This window comes from Penaeus monodon, chromosome 3 (assembly GCF_015228065.2).
Source record: "Penaeus monodon isolate SGIC_2016 chromosome 3, NSTDA_Pmon_1, whole genome shotgun sequence".
In the NCBI taxonomy this organism is placed as follows: domain Eukaryota; kingdom Metazoa; phylum Arthropoda; class Malacostraca; order Decapoda; family Penaeidae; genus Penaeus; species Penaeus monodon.
The window spans coordinates 6,161,700-6,181,699 of NC_051388.1; the positions used below are offsets into that span (position 1 = coordinate 6,161,700).

The window sequence follows — 20,000 nt, forward strand, 5'->3', positions numbered from 1 at the left end:
CCCCTCCCATGCCCCCTCCCCCTCCCATGCCCAGCCCTTGACTAACTGCCCCCTGCCGCTTGCATGCCCGTGCTGCCTGCCTGTGTACCTGCCGTGCCGCGCCGTACCCCGCGCCGTGCCCCGCCCACATAGACCTGGTACCCAAGCCCGGCACGTGCCCCAGCCCCCATACCGCACGGCGTGCCCGCTTGACGGCTGCCAGCCAGCAGTGCACGCTTCGATACCCAGCGGGGATCCAGAAAGTGCTGCTAATAGGCGGGGGGCGTGTGGTCGAACCGCAAGGTAAGGCGGGGAAGGAGGGTATTGGGGGTATGTCAAGGTATTGGGGGGGGGAGAAGGAAACTGGGGGGTATATCACCGATACTGGAGGGTATGTCAAGGGATTGGGGGGTTGGGAAGTATGTCAAGGATATTATGGAGTATTGTCAAGAATACTGGGGGTCATTTACCAATGAATGGGGAGGGGGATGTCAAGGCGTAATTAGGCGTATGAAAGAAGTGGAACGCCGTGACTTACAATCACAAAACAAAGCTCTTTAATGGGGCATGACTGATGACTGTGTAGGATCATTCTCGAGGAAAGCATATTAATGTAAATCTAAGGCTTGGTATTATTGATGTAGGGTTTGGTATCTCAATGGTAATTTTAGTTTTAGTAAGGAAAGATACACAGATATCTCCTAAATTCATTTAAGGAAAAGTTAGGTCAGTGTATGTAAACTATGGCACGCATGCATTAAATATAGATAAGTTTCTCTTGGTAAAAGTTTTAAAGTTTTGAAGTCAGGTCATGTTCTTTAAAACAAGGTCATGTAACGGTTAGACACAAATAACTTAGACGACAGTAACTTAGGTTATATATTTTGCGAAGAGAACGTGGCTTGAGCATGAATAGAATTTACTCTGAGGGAAAAGGAAAGATTTAGGAGGAGAAGGGAGACAGAAAGGGTAAGAGAGAGAGAGAGAGAGAAAGAAGGGAGATAATGATAAAGAGAGGAATTAGCAAACGTGGGAGAAAACGAAGACGGTAAAGATGTAGAGAGGAAATTAAAGCCCCAAGAGGGATGGGAGAAAAGGACGACGATAAAGAGGTAGAGAGAAAGAAGATAAGAGAATAGAGCTGATAGTGAAAGAGGTAAGAGGGAGAAAGGAAGAGAGAGGAAAGCCTGAAAGAAAAGAAGGCAGAGAGAGAGAAAAAAAAAAACAAAGAAAAAGGGACGGGAGAAATTGCGAAGAAAATAAAAGAAAGGAAACGGGGTAAAATAATCTAAAAAATAAAACGAAGCATCAGAAAAGAAAAGAAAAAAAAACAGACCCTGAAGGCCTGCGATAAAAAGAAACAAAATTGAAGACAAAAAAGTAAAACCACACACACGCTCTCACAAAAAAGCTGTCAACACAGAGCGAATGAATAAAAAAAAAATGGCGTTCCCAAAACACACTCCCTTTCTTAAACTTAATGATATGTAAATAGGACCCTCTTTAGCACACCACAAAACGGCCCGGGAGATGTACACACACCCACACAAACACCTGCCCGCGCCGCCTGTGTTGATGAGGACGATGACACCATTACAAGCACCGAGGAGGCTTTGTGGTGCCACTTTCGGTGCCACGCGAGAGCCCCGGCCTGCTTACGGACGCTCTCTTGTTCTCGGTCGTCGGGCGCCTTTCGCTCGCTTGTTTACCGGGCCTATTCAGGGGGTTGGCTCGGCGGCCGAAGGGCGACGGGGAGGGAGGGGGACTTTTCTGTTTTTTCGTTTTGGTTTTTTCGCTTTGTATGTTGTTGTTTTTATGAGGGTTCATTTACTTATATTTTATGTATGTATGTGCATATTTGTGTATGGATATACATGTGTATTTAACCGTATATCCATAATATATATATATATAAATATGTATGTAATACTATATATCTATATATATATATATATATATATATATATATATAAATATATATATACATATTTTTTTCTCTCTCTTCTTTTCTCTTTCTTCTCTTCTCTCTTCTCCCTCCCTCCTTATGTCTCTCTTATACACACAAATGTAAGCTTCCGCCGCCCGTTTCGCTCTTCAACTCTTCCTCCTTCTCCCTCCACCTCCTCCTCCCGCTTCTCTCCTCTTCTCCGCCCCCCCTCCTCCTCCTCCTCTCCTCCTCCTCCTCCTCCTCCTCTCCTCCTCCTCCTCTCCTCCTCCTTCTTCCTCTTCCTCCTCCTCCCTCTCCTCCTCCTCCCTCCTCCTCCCCCTCCTTCACCTCTCCCCTCCTTCCCCTCCTTCTCTTCCCTCCTTTCCTCTCTTCTTCCCCTCCTTCACTCTTCTTCCCCTCCTTCCACCTCTTCTTCCCCTCCTTCACCTTTTCCCTCTTCACTCTCTTCCTCCTTCCACCTCTTCTTCCCCTCCTTCCACCTCTTCTTCCCCTCCTTCCACCTCTTCTTCCCCTCCTTCCACCTCTTCTTCCCCTCCTTCCACCTCTTCTTCCCCTCTTCCCCCTTCCACCTCTTCTTCCCCTCCTTCCACCTCTTCTTCCCCTCCTTCCACCTCTTCTTCCCCTCCTTCCAGCCACCCTCCACTCACCACCACCTCTTCTCCCGCCCACAGAGACGCCCGCCTCCGCCCAGGGCATGACGGTCCAGGCCCCCGTGTGCGAAGCCGACGGAGGATACGCCCGCGAGCAGCGATCGGGCGGCCTGACGTGGTGCGTGGATGCCAAGGGGCGCCCCATCCACGAGACGCTCACCCGGGGACACGTGCGCTGCGGACCCAATGGTGAGGCGCCGAGGCCGTTGCTAATCGTGTTGCTAATGGTGGTGGTGTTGCTAATGTTTGAGGGTGTTTGGGTTGTTGTTGTTTATTGCTACTCTTGCTGTTGTTGCAGTAGGCCAAATGGTAGCAAATGTATAGTTGAAGTCGTTAAAAGTAGCATAATAGGAGTAGCAGTATAGTTGTTTTAGTAACGGTTGTGTCGTTGTTGCTGTTGTAATATTTTGTCTAAAACATTCGTTTTAGTATTGTTATAGCATTATAATTGTAACAATAGTTATTACTTTCATATTAGTTTTAGTATAGTAGTAGAAGTTGAATTCAAATAAGCAATAGCTTATAGCAGCTATAGTATTGGTGATATAACAAAATTTAAAAGTATAGTAGTTATAGCAGTAGCATTACTATTGGTATGGAAGTAGCCGAAGTATTGCTATTACAGCGATAACGAACTGTTGGGACTGTAGTTAAAATGGCCTGTTAGTCATTTTTATTGACGCTCTCACTGGTACGCTGTTATTACGTTTGTTGGCAGTGTTGTCAGTGTTTTGCCGTTGGTCAGTATTGATATTGATATTTTTTATATTAGCTTTTTGTTTTTTGTTTGTGTTTTATGATGATAATATGGTTATTAGAGATATCATTTACTATTATTATTATTTTCATCATCATTATTAATATCATCTTATTATCAGTAGTTATTATCATTATTGTTTTCGCTATTATTTCCCTTCTATTATTACAATTATTAACATGATTCTTACTCTTTTCCTCATTCTTATTCCTATGATCACTTTGCAGATGTAAAATTCTTTCGTTGTTATTGTTCCGTTCATAATGAAAAATACGATCACTTTGATTCTAATGAAAAATATCAGGATTATGTTAATGAACTACAGTACTTTAACCCATTTGTAATTTGTTTTAATAATGAGCATCATTATCATCATTAACAGAAATTCTAAGGATATGCATTTTATATACATATATTTGTTGGCTTGTATAATAACGCAAAATACTGATACACGATTATGCTGGAGTCATTAGTGAAACTGTATTACTGTCGGACAACTAATGACAATAATACGTAATTTATTTGAAAGCATAATTACTGTTTGATCAAATTAGTACGCGGGTTACGAGCGCGCGTGAAAGTTGGATAATATAAAGTACAGGCATAATTAACAGAAAAAAAGAAAGAAAAAAAGACTACGATTTTGTTTCAACTTTGTTTTTTATGCGTTTTATAAATTTAATAGAAAAATAAGGTATACGTCTGTTTTCGTTCGTAGCTTTAATGTTTTAGGTGTATATCAAATGCAGATTTTTTTTTATATATATAAAATCCTTACATAAAATGAAGTAGTTTGTAACATTGAGGACGATCCGATGCCCAAAGAAAAAAACAAATTGAACTTTTCTATTGGTTTTGTTTCATGTTTCTGTGTTCGTCTATTCCAATACGTTTAGCAATTCATTTTAAATACTGTAGTTGTTTTTGTACGATTGATTTTCTTTCGTTTCTTAGACCCATTTTTAATTCATTTTATTGTGAATTGCGTGTAATTTTTTTTTTTTTACTCCTTTTCTTTTCTTTTATCTGTTTTTTTCACACTTAATACTCCGTCTGTCTTCATCATGTTTCCACTCGTAATAAAAACAAATAAAATGTATACATAATCCTAATGTTGATACCAATTCAGTCTTTTCTCATAAGTTTGGATTTGGATTTGCCTTCAGGATTAAGGTCAAATGAAAGCCGGAATCCAGCCCTAATCCTAATCCCGGCCTCAAATTCAGACAAAGGAGAGATTTTAATCCTGACTTAATCCTAATCACAATTTTCACTTAACCCCTTCGAACCTTGTGTTATTGTATTCTATTGTTTCTAGTCCTTAATCCTTTTTTATGTTAATTCCATATAATCCTTATCTTTATCCTAATCCCTTCTTATGCTTTTCATAATCATTATCCATTCCATTCCTATTCTTCAATTCTTCATAATTCAGTTTTCATAATCCCATTTTTAATCATTTTCAGTCATATAATCCCCCCCACCCATTTTTAATCCACTTCCGCCGGGAAAATGTAGTGTTCAAACACCCCTGTAGTTTTCGGGATTTGATTTACTAATACTAACAATATAGATACCGTTTTTATTACGGTTATAGTAATTATGATTATTATAAAGTTGTCAACATCACTAATAGCAATAGAAAATGAAAAATCAAGGCCCTTTTTAGCCCTTTCTAATTTTTCTAATTCCCTACTATAAAAACTTCTAACATCTTCCAGAATCTTCTAACCTCTTTGAAAATCTTCTAACACATTGTACCCCCATCTGATCCCTCGTCCCGCCCCCGCAGGCCAGATCCTGGAGCAGGTATCCGTCGGGTTCGTGTGTCCGCGCGGCGCGAGGGCGAGGGTGTGCCGGAGCGAGTGCCTGCGGGCGTCCTGCCACTCGCACCCCGACGCCGTCTGCGTGGCCGACCCCTGCAACGACTGCAGGGTCTCCTTCTACAGGTGAGTGTTCGGGCTGTTGTCATGATCGCTGGTGTCGTTTTCTTTTCTATTATTACAAATTCTACGACTACTTTTCGGGTTCGTCATATACTCCAAGAATCTCTCCACTCCCCCCTCCTCTTCTCCTCCCTCACCCTGCTCTTCTCCCTCAGCGCCAGCGGCGAGAAGGTGCACTGCGAGGGGCGCTGCTCTCAGCCCCTGGCCAAGGGCATGTGCCGCGCCTCCTTCAAGCGCTTCTTCTACAACGCCTCGGCCGACCAGTGCCAGGAGTTCATCTTCGGCGGCTGCCTCGGCAACGACAACAACTTCGTCAGCATGGAGGAGTGCCGCTCAGAGTGCCAGAACACCGGTAAGAGCAGCTTACTTTGTTCCTCCTTTTGCTGTGCATTTAATTTATTCTTTGTGATATGTGATATATATATATATACATATGTATACACTATTTCCGCGTTTTCGCTCGCAACGGAAATGAAGACAGCAAAATCAATAAACGAAAACGATTAAGAAAGACAGACAAACAAGACAAGCCACAAACTCCACCTAAAAACGCTTCTTCACCCCCCCCCTCCCTGCAGACATCTGCAGCCAGCCGGTGCAGGCGGGCGTGTGCACGGGCGGCGAGGCGCGCTGGTACTACAACGTGGAGACGCGCAAGTGCGAGCCCTTCCTGTACAGCGGCTGCGGAGGGAAACGGGAACAACTTCCGCTCCAAGAACGAGTGCGAGTCACGCTGCCCAGGTACGACGGGAGGAGGTCGTTACGACCCTGTTGTTTCTATTGTTGTTGTTCACTGTCAACTGTCATCTGTTATTATTTATTATTGTGTTACTTTATATATTTATTCGTTTAACTATTTCTTACTTATTTTACGGGGTTAGCTACTTTCTTCTTTACTTGTATACTTTATCTTATCTTCATGGAAAGGGTCGTGAAGTTATCCTGTTGTTAGAGTGAATGCCGACACTGACCTTTTATAGAATCAGTAATTTCTGTCTTAAACATCGTTTATATTTTTAAAAATATTGAATATCATAGCTATAAATATCAGAATCTCCCGACTGGTTTCTTGCTGTAGTGTTAAATAACATACGCTTAATCCTCCCATTCCTTCGTAAAAATGTCTTGTTTTATTTTCTCCTTGGTTTCATGTGTTTAAAGAAATACCGATTACGAGAAACGGAAAGAGAAGAAAATATATATATGTGTGTGTGTGTGTGTGTTTTACTGACGTACATGTAGAATCATTAAATCCACCCCCCCATTTCCCTTTTAGAACTGTAAACATGTATAACATCTGTTTTTCAATTTCCTTCTTTGTGCGCGTACTCTAAAAAGTAATAAACAATTTTGTCTCCTTCTCCACAAAGACAGTTCTGTAAACCTTTTGTTTGCCAGTTTTCCTCTAGTTTTGTATATAAAAACCGTAAAAAAAAAGTTACATGACATTTCTTCTCTTCTTCCTGACAACCTGTCTGTGATGTACTTGCTATTTTTCCATTCTTTTGATGCAGAATAAAATATATATTTTGAATATTTAACATTGAGTGGAAAAGTTACGAAACAATGCCTCTTCCTCCCTTCTTGTACAGAGATGTGTCTTTACTGTTTCTTTCTTTTTCCTCCCTTGTAGTTGAAAAAGTATTATTATAAAACATGGCACTCCCTCCCCTCCTTCGAGAACTCAGGGTGTGCCCACGTTTTCTTTTTATCAGAAAATAATAATAAAGGAAAAGTGAAAAATATGAATTATTCCGTGTTTCCTCTTCTAGGTGATTCGTCAGTTTTTTGGTTTTACCTTTTTGATATGAAAAAGCTAAAAGCATGAAATATCTCCCTTTCTTTTCCTCAGACTTATTGATTTTCCTTCTCTTTTTAATGAAAAAATTATGTAACGAATCCTCCCCTCCTCTCCACTCCCCCCGCAGACCTGGTGCTGTGCCCCTACTGGTCGGCGGCGAGCATGGAGCCCCAGGAATGCTCCCGAGCCGAGGCTTGCCGTAATAAGACGTGCCCCGGCCACCCTCTCGCCTTGTGCCAGGTCGACCCTTGCTCTTGCACCGCCTCCTTCGTGGACGAGTCAGGCCGCCCACTCACCTGCCTGCCGCCCACTTCGCCGCCCAAGACTCGTCTCGCTTTCACTTTCGAAGAGGTGAGACAAACGCGTTGGTCTTCTGTAACATTTATAAAATGAAAGTTGATAATTATGTGATCCTAAAGCTACGCCTCAGCGCAACCTTGAATTAACAGGCGAATTTCCCCCGCGACGCCATGCACTAACCCCCGCCCCTCTCCCCCAGGACTCGAGCAGCAGCGACGCCCAGATGAGCGCCGACGGAGAGGACAACACTGGCTTCGACGTCTCCGGAGGTCTAGGTCCCTCCTCCTCCTCCTCGTCGTCTTCCTCCTCGAAGTTCGAGCGCCACGACGGCAAGGGCGAGAGCGCCTCGGGGGTCAAGGGCGGCCCCGTCACCATCTACCTTGGAGGGCGAGCCGACTCTGACCCGCTGCCAGTTGCTGCAGAGACACCTGCAGGAGAGCAACTCGCAGAAGTATGTAGCGCAATGCGACGACGAAGGCAGATTCATCCCGACGCAGTGCTATACCGCTGGCCGCCGCCACCTCCAGGAGGAGCACGAGTACCAGGAGCAGGACCTCGAGCAGGAGGACGCCCCCAAGTGCTGGTGCGTCGACGAGACAGGACGCAAGACGCAGCCCACCGTCTACTTCACCAAGGGCGAGAGGGAGTGCGGTGAGTTCGAAGTGTTCCCCCGGTCTTTCTTGACCGTGCTCACAGATGGCATTAGTAGACTACAAGTGCCTGTGTGATGTCCCCACGTGCTTCAACAGATTAGATAATAATAAGCCAAACCATAATAATTCCTAAATTATTCTCCAACTCTAAATAATCCCTTTGAATTGATCCTGACCTCTGACCCTATTTCAGACCTCGTCGCGGTGGAATCAGTGGTAGTAACGCTCGGGTTCAGGGGTCGCGAGGCCGGCATGAAGCACCTCGGGAAGGCCAAGGGACCTCAGATTCGGGAGCAGGTGAGTCCGCGTAATGTAATGTGTTTAGATTAGAAGAGCTTCGAGGTAGACGTTGTAACTAATATTCTTTCCATGTCTAGGAAATGAAGCAGCCACCACGACCCGTTTATTGGACTTATTTTAAGATTACTGTGCAAGGAAACCATTTTCTTAGTCCTGGCTTTTCTATACTATGAAGATTTCTCGGATCTCCTGTAACTCACTCCTCTTCCTACTATCAGGTGAACCACCTTCTGAAGGCGATGACCGCAGAGACCCTGGAAAACGAAGTCGGCGTCGTTGACCTCCCTGATCTCACTCAAGTCAAGTTCACGTTGCTCGGGGAAAACAAGATCGACATTGCTTACCAGTTGGAGGAGAAGGTAATTTTACTCGCTTTCATTGCCAGTTCATTTTCGTTGTCTGATGTTACAATTTTAATTGTGAGATTTTTAAAAACACTTATTGATTACCAAAGAATAGAATTGGCCAAAATGGAAATTCAAGTTGATTTACTAATTCATATGATGCTTCATTTCCATTCCTTTCGTTCTGTTTGGTTTCACGCTTCCCCTCCCCCTCTCCCCCAGGTGAAGAACGGCGACCTGGCCCTGCAGCTGGATGAGAAGCGCCTGCCAGCCGACCTGCGCGCTTCCTGGTTCCACCACCAGGTCTCAGAGCACCGCTGGGAGGCGCCCCTGGAGGTGCGGTCGGGCGCGAGAGAGGTCGTGAGCGAGGCCATGGCGCTGGAGCCGCCATACCTCGCCGCCACAGTTATCTTCACCGTCATCTCGGCTATGCTGGTGTGCGGCCTGGTGGTGGCGGTGGTGCTGTACCGCAGACACAAGACGGGACAGTACCCCAAGGTGAGGACGGGTGCCTTGGCTGGGTTTGCTATGCTTGCATACATACTCATTTCTAAAATGCTAAATCACACTGCCTCCCTTCCTGTTTCTTCGTGAACCCTTCCGGTTTCCCTCACGAGTCCCCCTCTGACGCAGCCCCTCTCTCTTCCCCAGGGACCCCGCGGCTCCATGCAGTCCCTGGCCTTCAGCGACTCGTCCCTCGACCGGCGCAGTACCTCGTCCAGGCTCTCGGACCAGTTCCAGCCGCCGCCCCCTCCTCGGCGACACCCCACCATCACCACGGTGGAAAACGAGTACCGAAATGGCCGACACTAAATGATAAATATAGGGGAGAAGCAAGCCAAGAAGGAAGGAAGGAAATGTGAATTGTATTTGGGTAATGAAGGATGAAAGAAGAGGAATAGAGAGAGGAAGAGGAACGGTTTGAACCTGTGATCCGTGTCCTCCCGTCACAGTGGGGATGTTTTCTCCAAGTTTCGTTTTCATTTTCACTGTCCAATATTAAACATAGATGTATTTGCACGCCCCATGCCCAATGCGACGTAGAATTTAATTTTATAATCTACTCTAAATCCAGGCTACACAGGAGGGTATTCTTCTCTTCAATTTCTGATGGTATTTGTGGATTGTATTGGCCATGGGTCGTTGCATGGAACTTTCCCATTCCTACGTCAAGTGTCAGGCATATCAACAGTTAACAAACACAAGAAGTGAATATACGTGCAGCGTGATCCAGTCTCACGAGGAACAGGTGGAAAGCAAACTAAGGGCTGATTTGATTTTTTTTCCGTAAAACATTCTAAGATCCTTTTCTCAACTTCGGTTTGACGAAGTTCATGCACGATCTTGTAGGAGATAATAAGTTAAAATTGTGTTTTGATTTTCTAAAATGGTGATATTTCTTCGATAGGCAAAAATAAATGGGTGGTAACAAGAGGTAACTTCAAGATTTATTTCGTGGACGACGTTAAACAGCAATAATAAGCAACCTAAAAGAAGTCTAGTGTTTTGACAGTATCGAATAGACTGCTATTTCGTTGGCATGATGTGTTATAACAAGACCAGTATTTTTGTATGTCCGAACTCTTCAATGGAAGCGAATGAAATTTGTACTTGCCAACAAAGTAGCCGCGTTTATTTGTTTTCATAGAGTAACACATGATGTGAGACATGTTTCTTGTTACATACTGTTTTAATTTTCGTACGATATAAGGTTCTTTCAAGTGTGATGTTGACAAAAAGGTTCTTTATACGGCGATGTCAGTGGCTAATTGAATGTGATAACTCCTTTGACTTTTTAAAAATAAATCGTCGCTCATTACCTATCACGGCGACAGAAGACGAAGGCGACGCTGAAATTTCCCTGTGCTCAAAGATCCTTGCGTTACCGTTAATGCCTGAGTGGAAACACCGTCTTTTGGGAATCTTTTTCATTTATTCGATTTCTTACCCTGATTTCGTTCCTTTTCCCCATCGGAATGACTTACTATATCCACAACCACACAAAAAACCTCCCTAGTATGTTTTTTTTTACATTTTTATTTCGAAGTTGCAATAATGGCGTTATTGCCTGTCTATAACCGAAGGATTTAGAGGTAAGCGTACTATTTTCTGTGATGTCGACAGGGGCCTCGACAGTGAGTTAAAGAAAACCCAAGATTTGTATGAATGCATCTCGTGTCCCCCCCCACCTCCTGGGATTCCTTTGGTTGCCCGAGGAAGCTTTAAGGGGTTGGAGTCGTCGATGGAAATCCCTTCATTCCGTTTAAAGTCGGGGATTTTCGGGTGTTGATGACAGATTCCTAGAGGAGGATTAATGCCACTGGAAGCACCAGTATTGTGTTCAGGTCGCTATCACGGGATATGAGATGCTTATTTTCTCTCACAAACGAGTCTCTGTTGACGATTTCCTTTCATAAAAAAATAATGAGAAAAAAAAAATAAATCCTTCAGATTATTTTGTATCGAGGCCGTAAGTGGACCAACTAAAACAGCTTGGTTCTGGACACACTGCCTCAGCGTGTGTCCTCGGTATGTTTCTGTGGCATTTCCGTATTGCTCGCTTTACGACATTGTGTATCTGTTCGTAGATTTAGGTATTTTTCTAGCCATTTTTAAAACCTAGTTACCTTTTATGGAAGGTTACGATTATAATAATTAATAATAATAACTATAATAATAATAACAAGTATATGGTTCCGATAGAAGTTAGAAGAACAATAGTGTTTTAGCAATAATGAAGCCTGTGTATCATAGCACAATCTTTACATGTACTATGCACCCACAATATTTTAATATGTGCTTAATCGTTTTTCCAGAAGTTTCGTAGGATTTTACTATTTGTAGAAGAATCTGTCGCGTGGACCTTGTTTCACTGCTTTTAGAAGGATCTTAATGTGCCCTTTAGACGTCCTCCTAGTTTCCTCACACGATTTTTGTCCGAATAATTTATAATCAACTACTACTAGTGTGCTGGTCACATTTTCAGTTGTCTTTTACTCTTCTTTCTTATCGCTGTACATTTTTTTTTGGAAATCTTTAATTGGATTTTTATTTTGCTCATATTTATATTATTCTTTTTTTAAGTCAGTTTAATCTTAAGAGAGAGAACATTCAGTTCCTTTTGGGCGAGTCACACAAGGGAAAGTTTCAAGCCAGAGTCTGAGACGTGGATATGGAATCCTCCTCTTTTTTGAGATTCTAATCTTCCTCTCAACGATGACAAGCCTCCCCTATTGCGCGACTGAGATATTCCCCTGCTTTTCATGGCTCAAGGAAAAAAAAAATTGTCTACCCTCAAGTGTGCCGAATCAACTCGGGTTGAATCTGCATTATCTTGCTCTGACAAATCATATCAAACCGGACTTGGGGCATTTCTCCCCCTCCCCTCACATTTTCTTTCCCTCTATTTCTCTTCTCTCCCTTCTTTTTAAGGTGTTTTAGACAAGTCTTCCTTCTGCCCTTTCTCTTAAGCTTGTAGTCTCCAGGATGTAGCGCTTTTAAGGGATAACTCACAACACTTGACTTTATAAATACCAACAGGAAATGAATGCATCTCGCTGTATATTTGTAAATAGGGTGACTGCTTTTGAATCATGTTCCACTGTGTATCACTTGTGTAACAACGCCCTTCATACTAGGCGTTACTTTGTATTATATGCCTAAGTTATGTTAAATAAATCTACGCCAAACAGGTCTGTCTTTTGAACCTAATCCTATTATTCTCAGTTCACACAGGCCAATCCCTTTCTTAAATGCAACAGAAGTATCCTTAATCACCATTTTCGTTCAAAATGTGCCTCATAAACGGGTAACGTTAGTGCCAAGTACTCGCCCGTGCCACCTTGGGCTTACCCTTGAGCTGACAATAGTAAATTCACTGATGTTGCAAGCTCTATCGAGTTTTCTGATTTATATATCATTTGAAAACATAAAATGAAAGTCTAAAAGAGTCCTTATATTATTGAGAGTGAAGGCAAATGAGGGAAAATATGTGAAACCAAAATTGTACTTCAGTATAAAGATATTCATACATTAGTTTTTGCCTTAAATATACAGGTTCTTTGAAAATCTCTGGTAATCATTACTGTAATAATTTCTGGCTATTTCCTCCAATTCCACTTTGCCACAAGCTCCGTAACATAGCAAAACTAAAAAATGCTACTTTTTGCAATACAAGAGACTTTCTAATATACTAATTTTTTTTCGAAACAATTATAACATTTTGTTAACCTTGTAACAAAGTAGCGGTTTTCACAATTTCCATCAATACAGTAATGCCATCTATATTTACCTTTTACATTCACGGTTAATAGAAAAATGTCTCCGTTTTATTGTCATATTGATAAATTGTCTTCACAAAGACAAACATAACTCAACTTTCACTATTAAAGTTTAAATAAACAATTGCTTTTGTACTTGTTCAGCTGCTCATGCTGAGTTGGCATTCAAGGTCTTGAGCGACTGTTCCAACTTCGCTGCAAGATCAGTGTCAGCTGTTTTATAAAAGGAATCCTCCTGCCTGGCATCGGACGTCAGCAGGAAGGCTTCTTCTTCAAGTCTGCGCTTCACTGAGGTTATATATCGATACTTCCAGCCAACATTCCAATGCATGGGTGTGGCTAGCTTATTATCCACGAGGAAGTCCCCGAGGTCACCCACGCCGGGGCACCATATCAGGGTATATCTGTTGTCCAGATCTAGACACATGCACTTCAACTGGTGGGCTACCTCAGCCACCGCGATGACAGCCCCGGATTCCCTTCCAGGAGCTACCTTTACTGGAAGGTAAATCTGCATTGCCAGAGGGTGGATGTCTGTCAGGCTGTCGGGTAACTTAAACAGGTCCTGTTTTGAGATAACGGCATGCCTTCCCTGATCAAGCAAGAGGACTTTTATATTAGCATCCTCTATGCACTGGATATACGCACGCTGGGCACTATCACCCAAGACAGTCACGCATATATCACCAACTTCGATGGTGTCTACTCTCTCTTGGTTATGTTCCTTGTACCAGGTCTCAATGTATTCTGCCAAATCATTGTCCTCCTCCTTCTGAATCCACAGGGAAAACGGTGATTCTTCAATGTGCACTAGATAAGCAGAATAAGGATTTACCTGCACTTCTGTAAACCCATCATCACTACATTCTTCTACTTCCTCAATGCAGTCAAGGAAACGCCTTCCATTAACTGTTTGGGTTACTTGATGCCCATTTTGCTCTATGCTTGCAGCTTTGATGCTGCCATTCCCTTTCATTTCTTTCAATTCTTGACTACTTTCAACAGGGTTTACTGTCCCAGTTTGGCCGTAGTCACTGCAATCTTTCAAAGGTGGCGTTAATGGCTCTTTGGTTTCCATTTTAGGAACATTTCTGAAGTCTGTTTTACAAGGACTTAAGATGGTGGAGTGAGACACTCTCCCTGGTGTAGAAGGTAAAAAGCTAGTCAACCCACTGGCAATGCTTGGGTGTTTACCATGCTGGACTCCTCCTCCATTCCCGTTGCTTGGATGAGCTATAGGACTGGCACTGGGACGACTTTCCTCAACAGCACTTCCTTTGCTTGAAGGAGTGGGATTCTCCGCTTCTGGACTTCCAGTACCACCAATGGGATCCTTGTTTTTTCTAAAGTTCATGAACACTCCAGTTAACTGCGGTACATTACTCTTTGACACTTCCTGCTGGCTTGTTAAGTGGCGCCTGTTCTGCAGGGATATCTGCTGGGAGAGAACTGGTCAGTAGAAAGTCTGACTGGGGATTTTCACCCTCTTCACCTTCGGCAGCTGGAACATACCACTTTCTGGATTGGCACTCTCCACTGAGATTCTGATCCACCACTTCTTCAGCATCTTGCAGACAAGCTGATGGAACGGCTATCGAAGTGCTCATTCCATGTGGTGTGTCAACCTTATCAGGCTCAAGCTCTTGTTTTGTAGTGTCTTTAGCAGTGGCTAGCTCTCCAACAGCATCCTCAATAACTACATCATCATCTAACACAAGAAAAATCAGCGTTTTGCCATCTTCAGAGCCAATGATGTGGACCACAAGTTCCTGACAGTGTAAAAAAAAAAAAATAATAATAATAATAATAGAGCATATGCAGACTCTGTTCATAGATGGTCTGGGGCAGCATTCACTAAAGGTCTATGACTGTTCTTCACGATTTTGTCTATGACTTACGTTGCCACATCTCAGAGTTAATGCTGGTAATAGAACAAATATTTACATCATTACAGACTATGAAGATAACGGGTTGCAGTAATATCTTAACCAACATACTGCAATATTTATTACTTCTATAATGAAGACAGTATTGCAAATTTTACGTATCTAACTTTGTTGTCATTGTATCAGCTGCAAAGGCACGTGGTACCATTTGTATTTTCATATAGAAAATCGCATATGTAGAAAATGGATTAATTAATGGGTGACAATAAATCAGAATAGTCCCCCAGTTTACTTGTCATTAGTGAAGTGCGATTGTCTTCACCTGACTCGGCAAATTTGTCTACAACTCCCCACGAAAACGTCTGAGTGCCAGCTGATGTCTATGACTCGGCCGAGGTTTTAGACAGGTGTGGATATGTCCACATGCATAAGAATGGTCCTTAAAATTACAATACAGATTTAAATCAATTTAAAGATAATTCTGCTTCAAATATGATTGGAAAAACCTGTCGATTTATTTACTTATTTCCTACATTTTACTTATATTTTCTATGCACACCCATAATGAGTTTTTAATTTTGTCCTTACACTTAAGGACTCATTAATTTGTCCTAATACAATTTATAATCAGTTGAAGATTATTCCACTTTGGTAATAGTAAGAAAAAAAACTCTTTTGATAATAGTGCCAATACCTACATTTTAATATATTTTATTAAAAAATACAAAGAACAGTGGCCACCTTCACAACTGATGTAAAGGCAATAAAAATAAGGATGCCACATTTTTGATATGCTAAATGTGTAATATTACTGATATAATATAAGTAAGATTTATTGCCATATTTACCTTATTACTTTTTCACAAAATAGTATCTGTAACAATATGTTTCTTCTAATTAACGGCATTAACGTTGAGATGTGGCAACGGGGTAAATCATAGACAAAACCGCAAAATAGTCGTGAATACCGGCCTGAAATTTATTTCATCTAAATTTGTTTTTTTTTTACTATAGTATTTCCATTTTCTGTCCTTTTATATATAGCATGGTCATATACAAAAGCCTCAATAAGGAAGATGAAACTGAGGATGAGGCAGAGAGCTGTGGGAAGAGGGGGAGGGGGGCACTAGGGAGAGGGAGGAGGTGGAGCTATGTAAACATTGTGAACAATAAAATGAAGAAAAAGAACAAGAGAGGCGTTAGTAAATGAAAGAAAAATATATAAAAATAATGGATTAACAGAAATAAGAAAAAAAGGGAGAAAGAAGAGGGCAGAAGTGAGGATGGGGAGAGGGAGGGAGAGGGAGGGAGAAGGAGGGAGAGGTGGAGGATGGGGAGAAAGGGAGAGGTGGAGCATGGGGCAGAGGGAGAGGGAGGGAGAGGTGGAGCATGGGGCAGAGGGAGAGGGAGGGAGAGGTGGAGCATGGGGCAGAGGGAGAGGGAGGGAGAGGTGGAGCATGGGGCAGAGGGAGAGGGAGGAGGAGAAGTGGAGCATGGGGCAGAGGGAGAGGGAGGAAGAAGTGGAGCATGGGGCAGAGGGAGAGGGGGGGGGGGGTGAGAAGGTGGAGCATGGGGTAGAGGGAGAGGGGGGGTGAGAAGGTGGAGCATGGGGTAGAGGGAGAGGGGGGGTGAGAAGGTGGAGCATGGGGTAGAGGGAGAGGGGGGGGGTGAGAAGGTGGAGCATGGGGTAGAGGGAGGGGGGGTGAGGTGGAGCATGGGGTAGAGGGAGAGGGGGGGTGAGAAGGTGGAGCATGGGGTAGAGGGAGAGGGGGGGGGGTGAGAAGGTGGAGCATGGGGTAGAGGAAGAGGGGGGGGGTGAGAAGGTGAAGGATGGGGAAGAGGGAGAGGGGGGGAGGGAGAGAAGGAAGGAGATGAAGATGAATAGTAAGGAGGAGAATTAGGGGATGTGGGGGAAGAAGGTGAAGAAGGGGTGAAAGAGGATGACAAGATGAGGGAGATGGAAATGGCAAAAGGTGATACTGCAAAGGAACTTGCCTGCTCTAAGAATTGTTCCTCCAAAGTTTTGAGATCAATTTCATGTGCTCCACCACTGCCTGTGAGAATGCAGGAATGAGCTAGTGGACCTACCAACAAAAGCTCATCTGGAATCTCTCTTATCTGCAGAATAAAAATTAATGCTAGCTTAGATGTACAATGCTACTTTTACTGGTCAACACAAAATATCTGGACCAGAATAACAATCATAAAATTGCAAGATCACTTACATTATTCATGGAGACTATTTCAGAGTTGCCATAGTCAACGAAGTGTATTGTGACTCGGTCTGGTTCAGTGGCGGAAATGATCTTAGCCCTGTACCAAATATCATCAGCAGCTGACTGAGCTAGGCATGGCATACCTTCTAGCACTCTTTCAGATTCCTTAAGGGTTTAAAACAATAATTATGCATAAATACAACTATTAACATTCTTCTATAATGATTGGAAAAAAGCAAACAAGAATAAATAATAACTTTTCCAAGAATAAACTCCAATTAAAGGTTACCAACTGATCTTACCATGGTGGTGGCCTGGGAAAATTGTGCACTACCCCAAACAACAGGAATATCTTCAGCTTTTTGGAGCCACACCTCAGCTCCTCCTGCCAGATAACTCACGTACACTCGAATGCCACTTGAGAGAACCATTGGGGGTGGATCTGGACCAGGACCAAATGGAATTTGAGTTAATTTTGAGTCATTCCTTTATTATATTTGTCTTGATATAATTAATATTGAAATTAACAATGATAAAATAACCAATATGTTGTCTCAATAGGATTTTTTTATGAATTAATATACAGTTGGTATCAATAACTTACAATGAGTAACGAGAGCCTTTTCTGTCTCTGTTTCTCCTACTTTCAATTCTTCATTTGTCACCTCTTTTTGGTTGGTCGAAAGGTTTCTTATTTGACCACCAAATCATTTCCTTTCCATTTCCAAGGAGATCGAGCCAAACATGCCCTCAGGATTCCTTTCAGAAATCGTGCACTCTTCCCCACAACCTTCCAACTCTCCTGGAGGCTCGCCCGCCTTCTAATTCCTGTGGGGAGACGGAGGAAGAGCCCGGAGGGGGGTCACAGAAAGTTTGAGAGGGCATAAAGGTCATTTTTCTCCACAAATTCAGTGTTTCCATAGTCAAAATAATGAACTTTGACTTTCTCCTGACTCTTGTCGACTTCCAAGACTGATGCCCTATACCAGCCCCCATCTAGACGATACTTGCTGATGCACTGCTCTCCAACCCGAGGTGCAGAAAGTTGTTCTGACTTTGAAGTTTCCATCTGGGTATGAAGACATTCCATCATTTCATTGAGGGAGTCCAAATGTTCATCAAGTTGTACCCAAATGGATAGACCACTTACAAAAACAATAGAGACACTGATTTTTGTTTGCAAAGGCAATTCTAACTGAAGAATCTTGGAAGATGAACTTGACACAATATCTTTTTCGACTTTGGTGTCTTGTACTTTTGCTATCTTGGTCTCAGGATCTATATTATCATCTTTTGGCTGGCATTTTGCACTGACAGTCTTGCCATCATTACCTTTTTCTAAACTAATACACCTATTGTCCCAATGCAAAAGCATAGACTCATTGGCTGTAGTTTCTTTGTAAGGAACAGATGAGTCCATACTTCCCTTGTCATCATGTCCATCCTTGTTGGTATGGAGGCCTCCCCGTCTACTGTCCCAGAGAAGAGAGTCGTCAGTAGTAGTCTCAGCACAAGGATACTTTTGGCTAACAATCTCATTCTTAGGTTTATTATTAGAATTAAGACCTCCATCCCAGCTATCCAAAGGAACTGACTGCTCTGTTGCTGCTGCTGTCTTCCCTTCACAAGGACTGGCATTTTTGTCTATGTTTTTATTGTTATTACCGTTAAAATCATTCCCAAGGCCTCCACGCCTGCTGTCCCAGAGGAGCGACTCCTCATCAACAGTCTTCTCTGCACCTCCACCTTCAGGTTTATCTTGAGAATTAAGTCCCCCATACTTGCTGTCCCAAAATAAAGACTCATTAACGGGAGATTCTAACTTTGCTGCACCATAGGAATTAGGATTTTTGTCACATTTCTCATTACCATCCAAGCCCCCAATCCTACTGTCCCAAAGAAGGGACTCACTAGCAGCAGTGTCTTCCTTTGCAAAGATTTCTGATTTCTTATGGGAATGCGCATGTGTTGCAAGGGCTGCACTGATTACCATGTCTGCACTGTGTGAAGCAACATACTGCACTGCACTGGCTGCACCATCCACATGAGTCTTGACACTGGATTTGGCAGTTGCAGCTTTGGTCACTGAGTTATTTGGTATACTTACTTGGGCACGGACACCTGCCATGGCTCCAGAAAACTCAAAGTCCCCATGCTCAGCTGCTGAAACATTATGCTTCACTGTTGAGCGGGAGTCATCGCTGGAAGCAGTCTCTTCAAGGGGAATGGCCGAAGGAGAAATCGAGTTGCTTGCAAGATCTAACCTGGTTGTAGAAGTGAAAGGTCCTCTTGCCTCCATACCACTGTCATTAGGAGAGAAGGGCTTCAGCTGTTCATCAGGTACTCCATGTGGTACAGGTGAAGAGAGAACATCAGTAATACTAAGATCCTTGGTTTGGCTTGTTGGATTTTCTGACAGCTTCTTACCAGCAATGATGTCTCTAGTGTATAGGTGTTGAGGGTCAACATCGGTTTTAACACCGACTGTTCCTCTACTGCTAGTAGCATCAAGACTCCCACTGGAAGGGATACATTATTAGATAGTACTTGTAAAATGTATATCCTAAGCCAGAAATGCAGAGAGAGATGAGGGAGAGAGGAGAAAGAAAAAAGAGAGAGAAAAAAAGAGAGAGAGAGAGGAGGAGAAAGAGAGAAAAAAGAGAGTGAGAGGAGGAGAAAGAGAGAAAAAGAGAAGAGAGAAGGAGAAAGAGAGAAAAAAGAGAGAGAGAGAAGGAGAAAGAGAGAAAAAAGAGAGAGAGAGAGGAGAAAGAGAAAAAAAAGAGAAGAGAAGGAGAAAGAAAAAAGAGAGAGAGAGGAGAAAGAAAGAAAAAAGAGAGAGAGAGGAGAAAGAAAGAAAAAAGAGAGAGGAGGAGGAGAGAGAGGAGAGGAGAGGAGAGAGAGAAGAGAGAGAGAGGAGAGAGGAGGAGGAGGAGAGAGAGG

The 20,000-nt window shown here is 42.9% G+C and overlaps 3 protein-coding genes across 3 annotated transcripts in view; 2 read left to right on the forward strand and 1 right to left on the reverse strand.

Annotated features, from left to right (window-relative positions):
• Positions 1–7,426, forward strand: part of LOC119591090 (balbiani ring protein 3-like) — a gene marked incomplete at its 5' end in the record, with an annotated part of 119,315 nt that extends 111,889 nt beyond the window's left edge. Inside the window, 5 exon segments of the mRNA XM_037939814.1 lie at positions 2,599–2,766; positions 5,127–5,283; positions 5,436–5,632; positions 5,859–6,021; positions 7,209–7,426. Coding sequence (XP_037795742.1) covers positions 2,599–2,766; positions 5,127–5,283; positions 5,436–5,632; positions 5,859–6,021; positions 7,209–7,284 — 761 coding nt within the window.
• Positions 7,427–7,604: 178 nt separating this feature from the next.
• LOC119584956 lies at positions 7,605–12,371 on the forward strand. Its single transcript, XM_037933556.1, has 6 exons — positions 7,605–7,832; positions 7,879–8,032; positions 8,228–8,331; positions 8,553–8,693; positions 8,901–9,176; positions 9,330–12,371. The coding sequence occupies exons 1-6, from the start codon at positions 7,605–7,607 to the stop codon at positions 9,489–9,491; spliced, it is 1,065 nt and encodes a 354-aa protein (XP_037789484.1). The 3' UTR covers positions 9,492–12,371.
• A 297-nt stretch (positions 12,372–12,668) lies between these two features.
• LOC119591079 overlaps positions 12,669–20,000 on the reverse strand; it is a 73,644-nt gene continuing 66,312 nt past the window's right edge. Inside the window, 8 exon segments of the mRNA XM_037939804.1 lie at positions 12,669–14,372; positions 14,374–14,727; positions 16,840–16,962; positions 17,070–17,225; positions 17,363–17,502; positions 17,665–17,876; positions 17,878–17,937; positions 17,939–19,579. Of these exon segments, the coding sequence (XP_037795732.1) occupies positions 13,107–14,372; positions 14,374–14,727; positions 16,840–16,962; positions 17,070–17,225; positions 17,363–17,502; positions 17,665–17,876; positions 17,878–17,937; positions 17,939–19,579 (3,952 nt within the window). The 3' untranslated portion in view covers positions 12,669–13,106.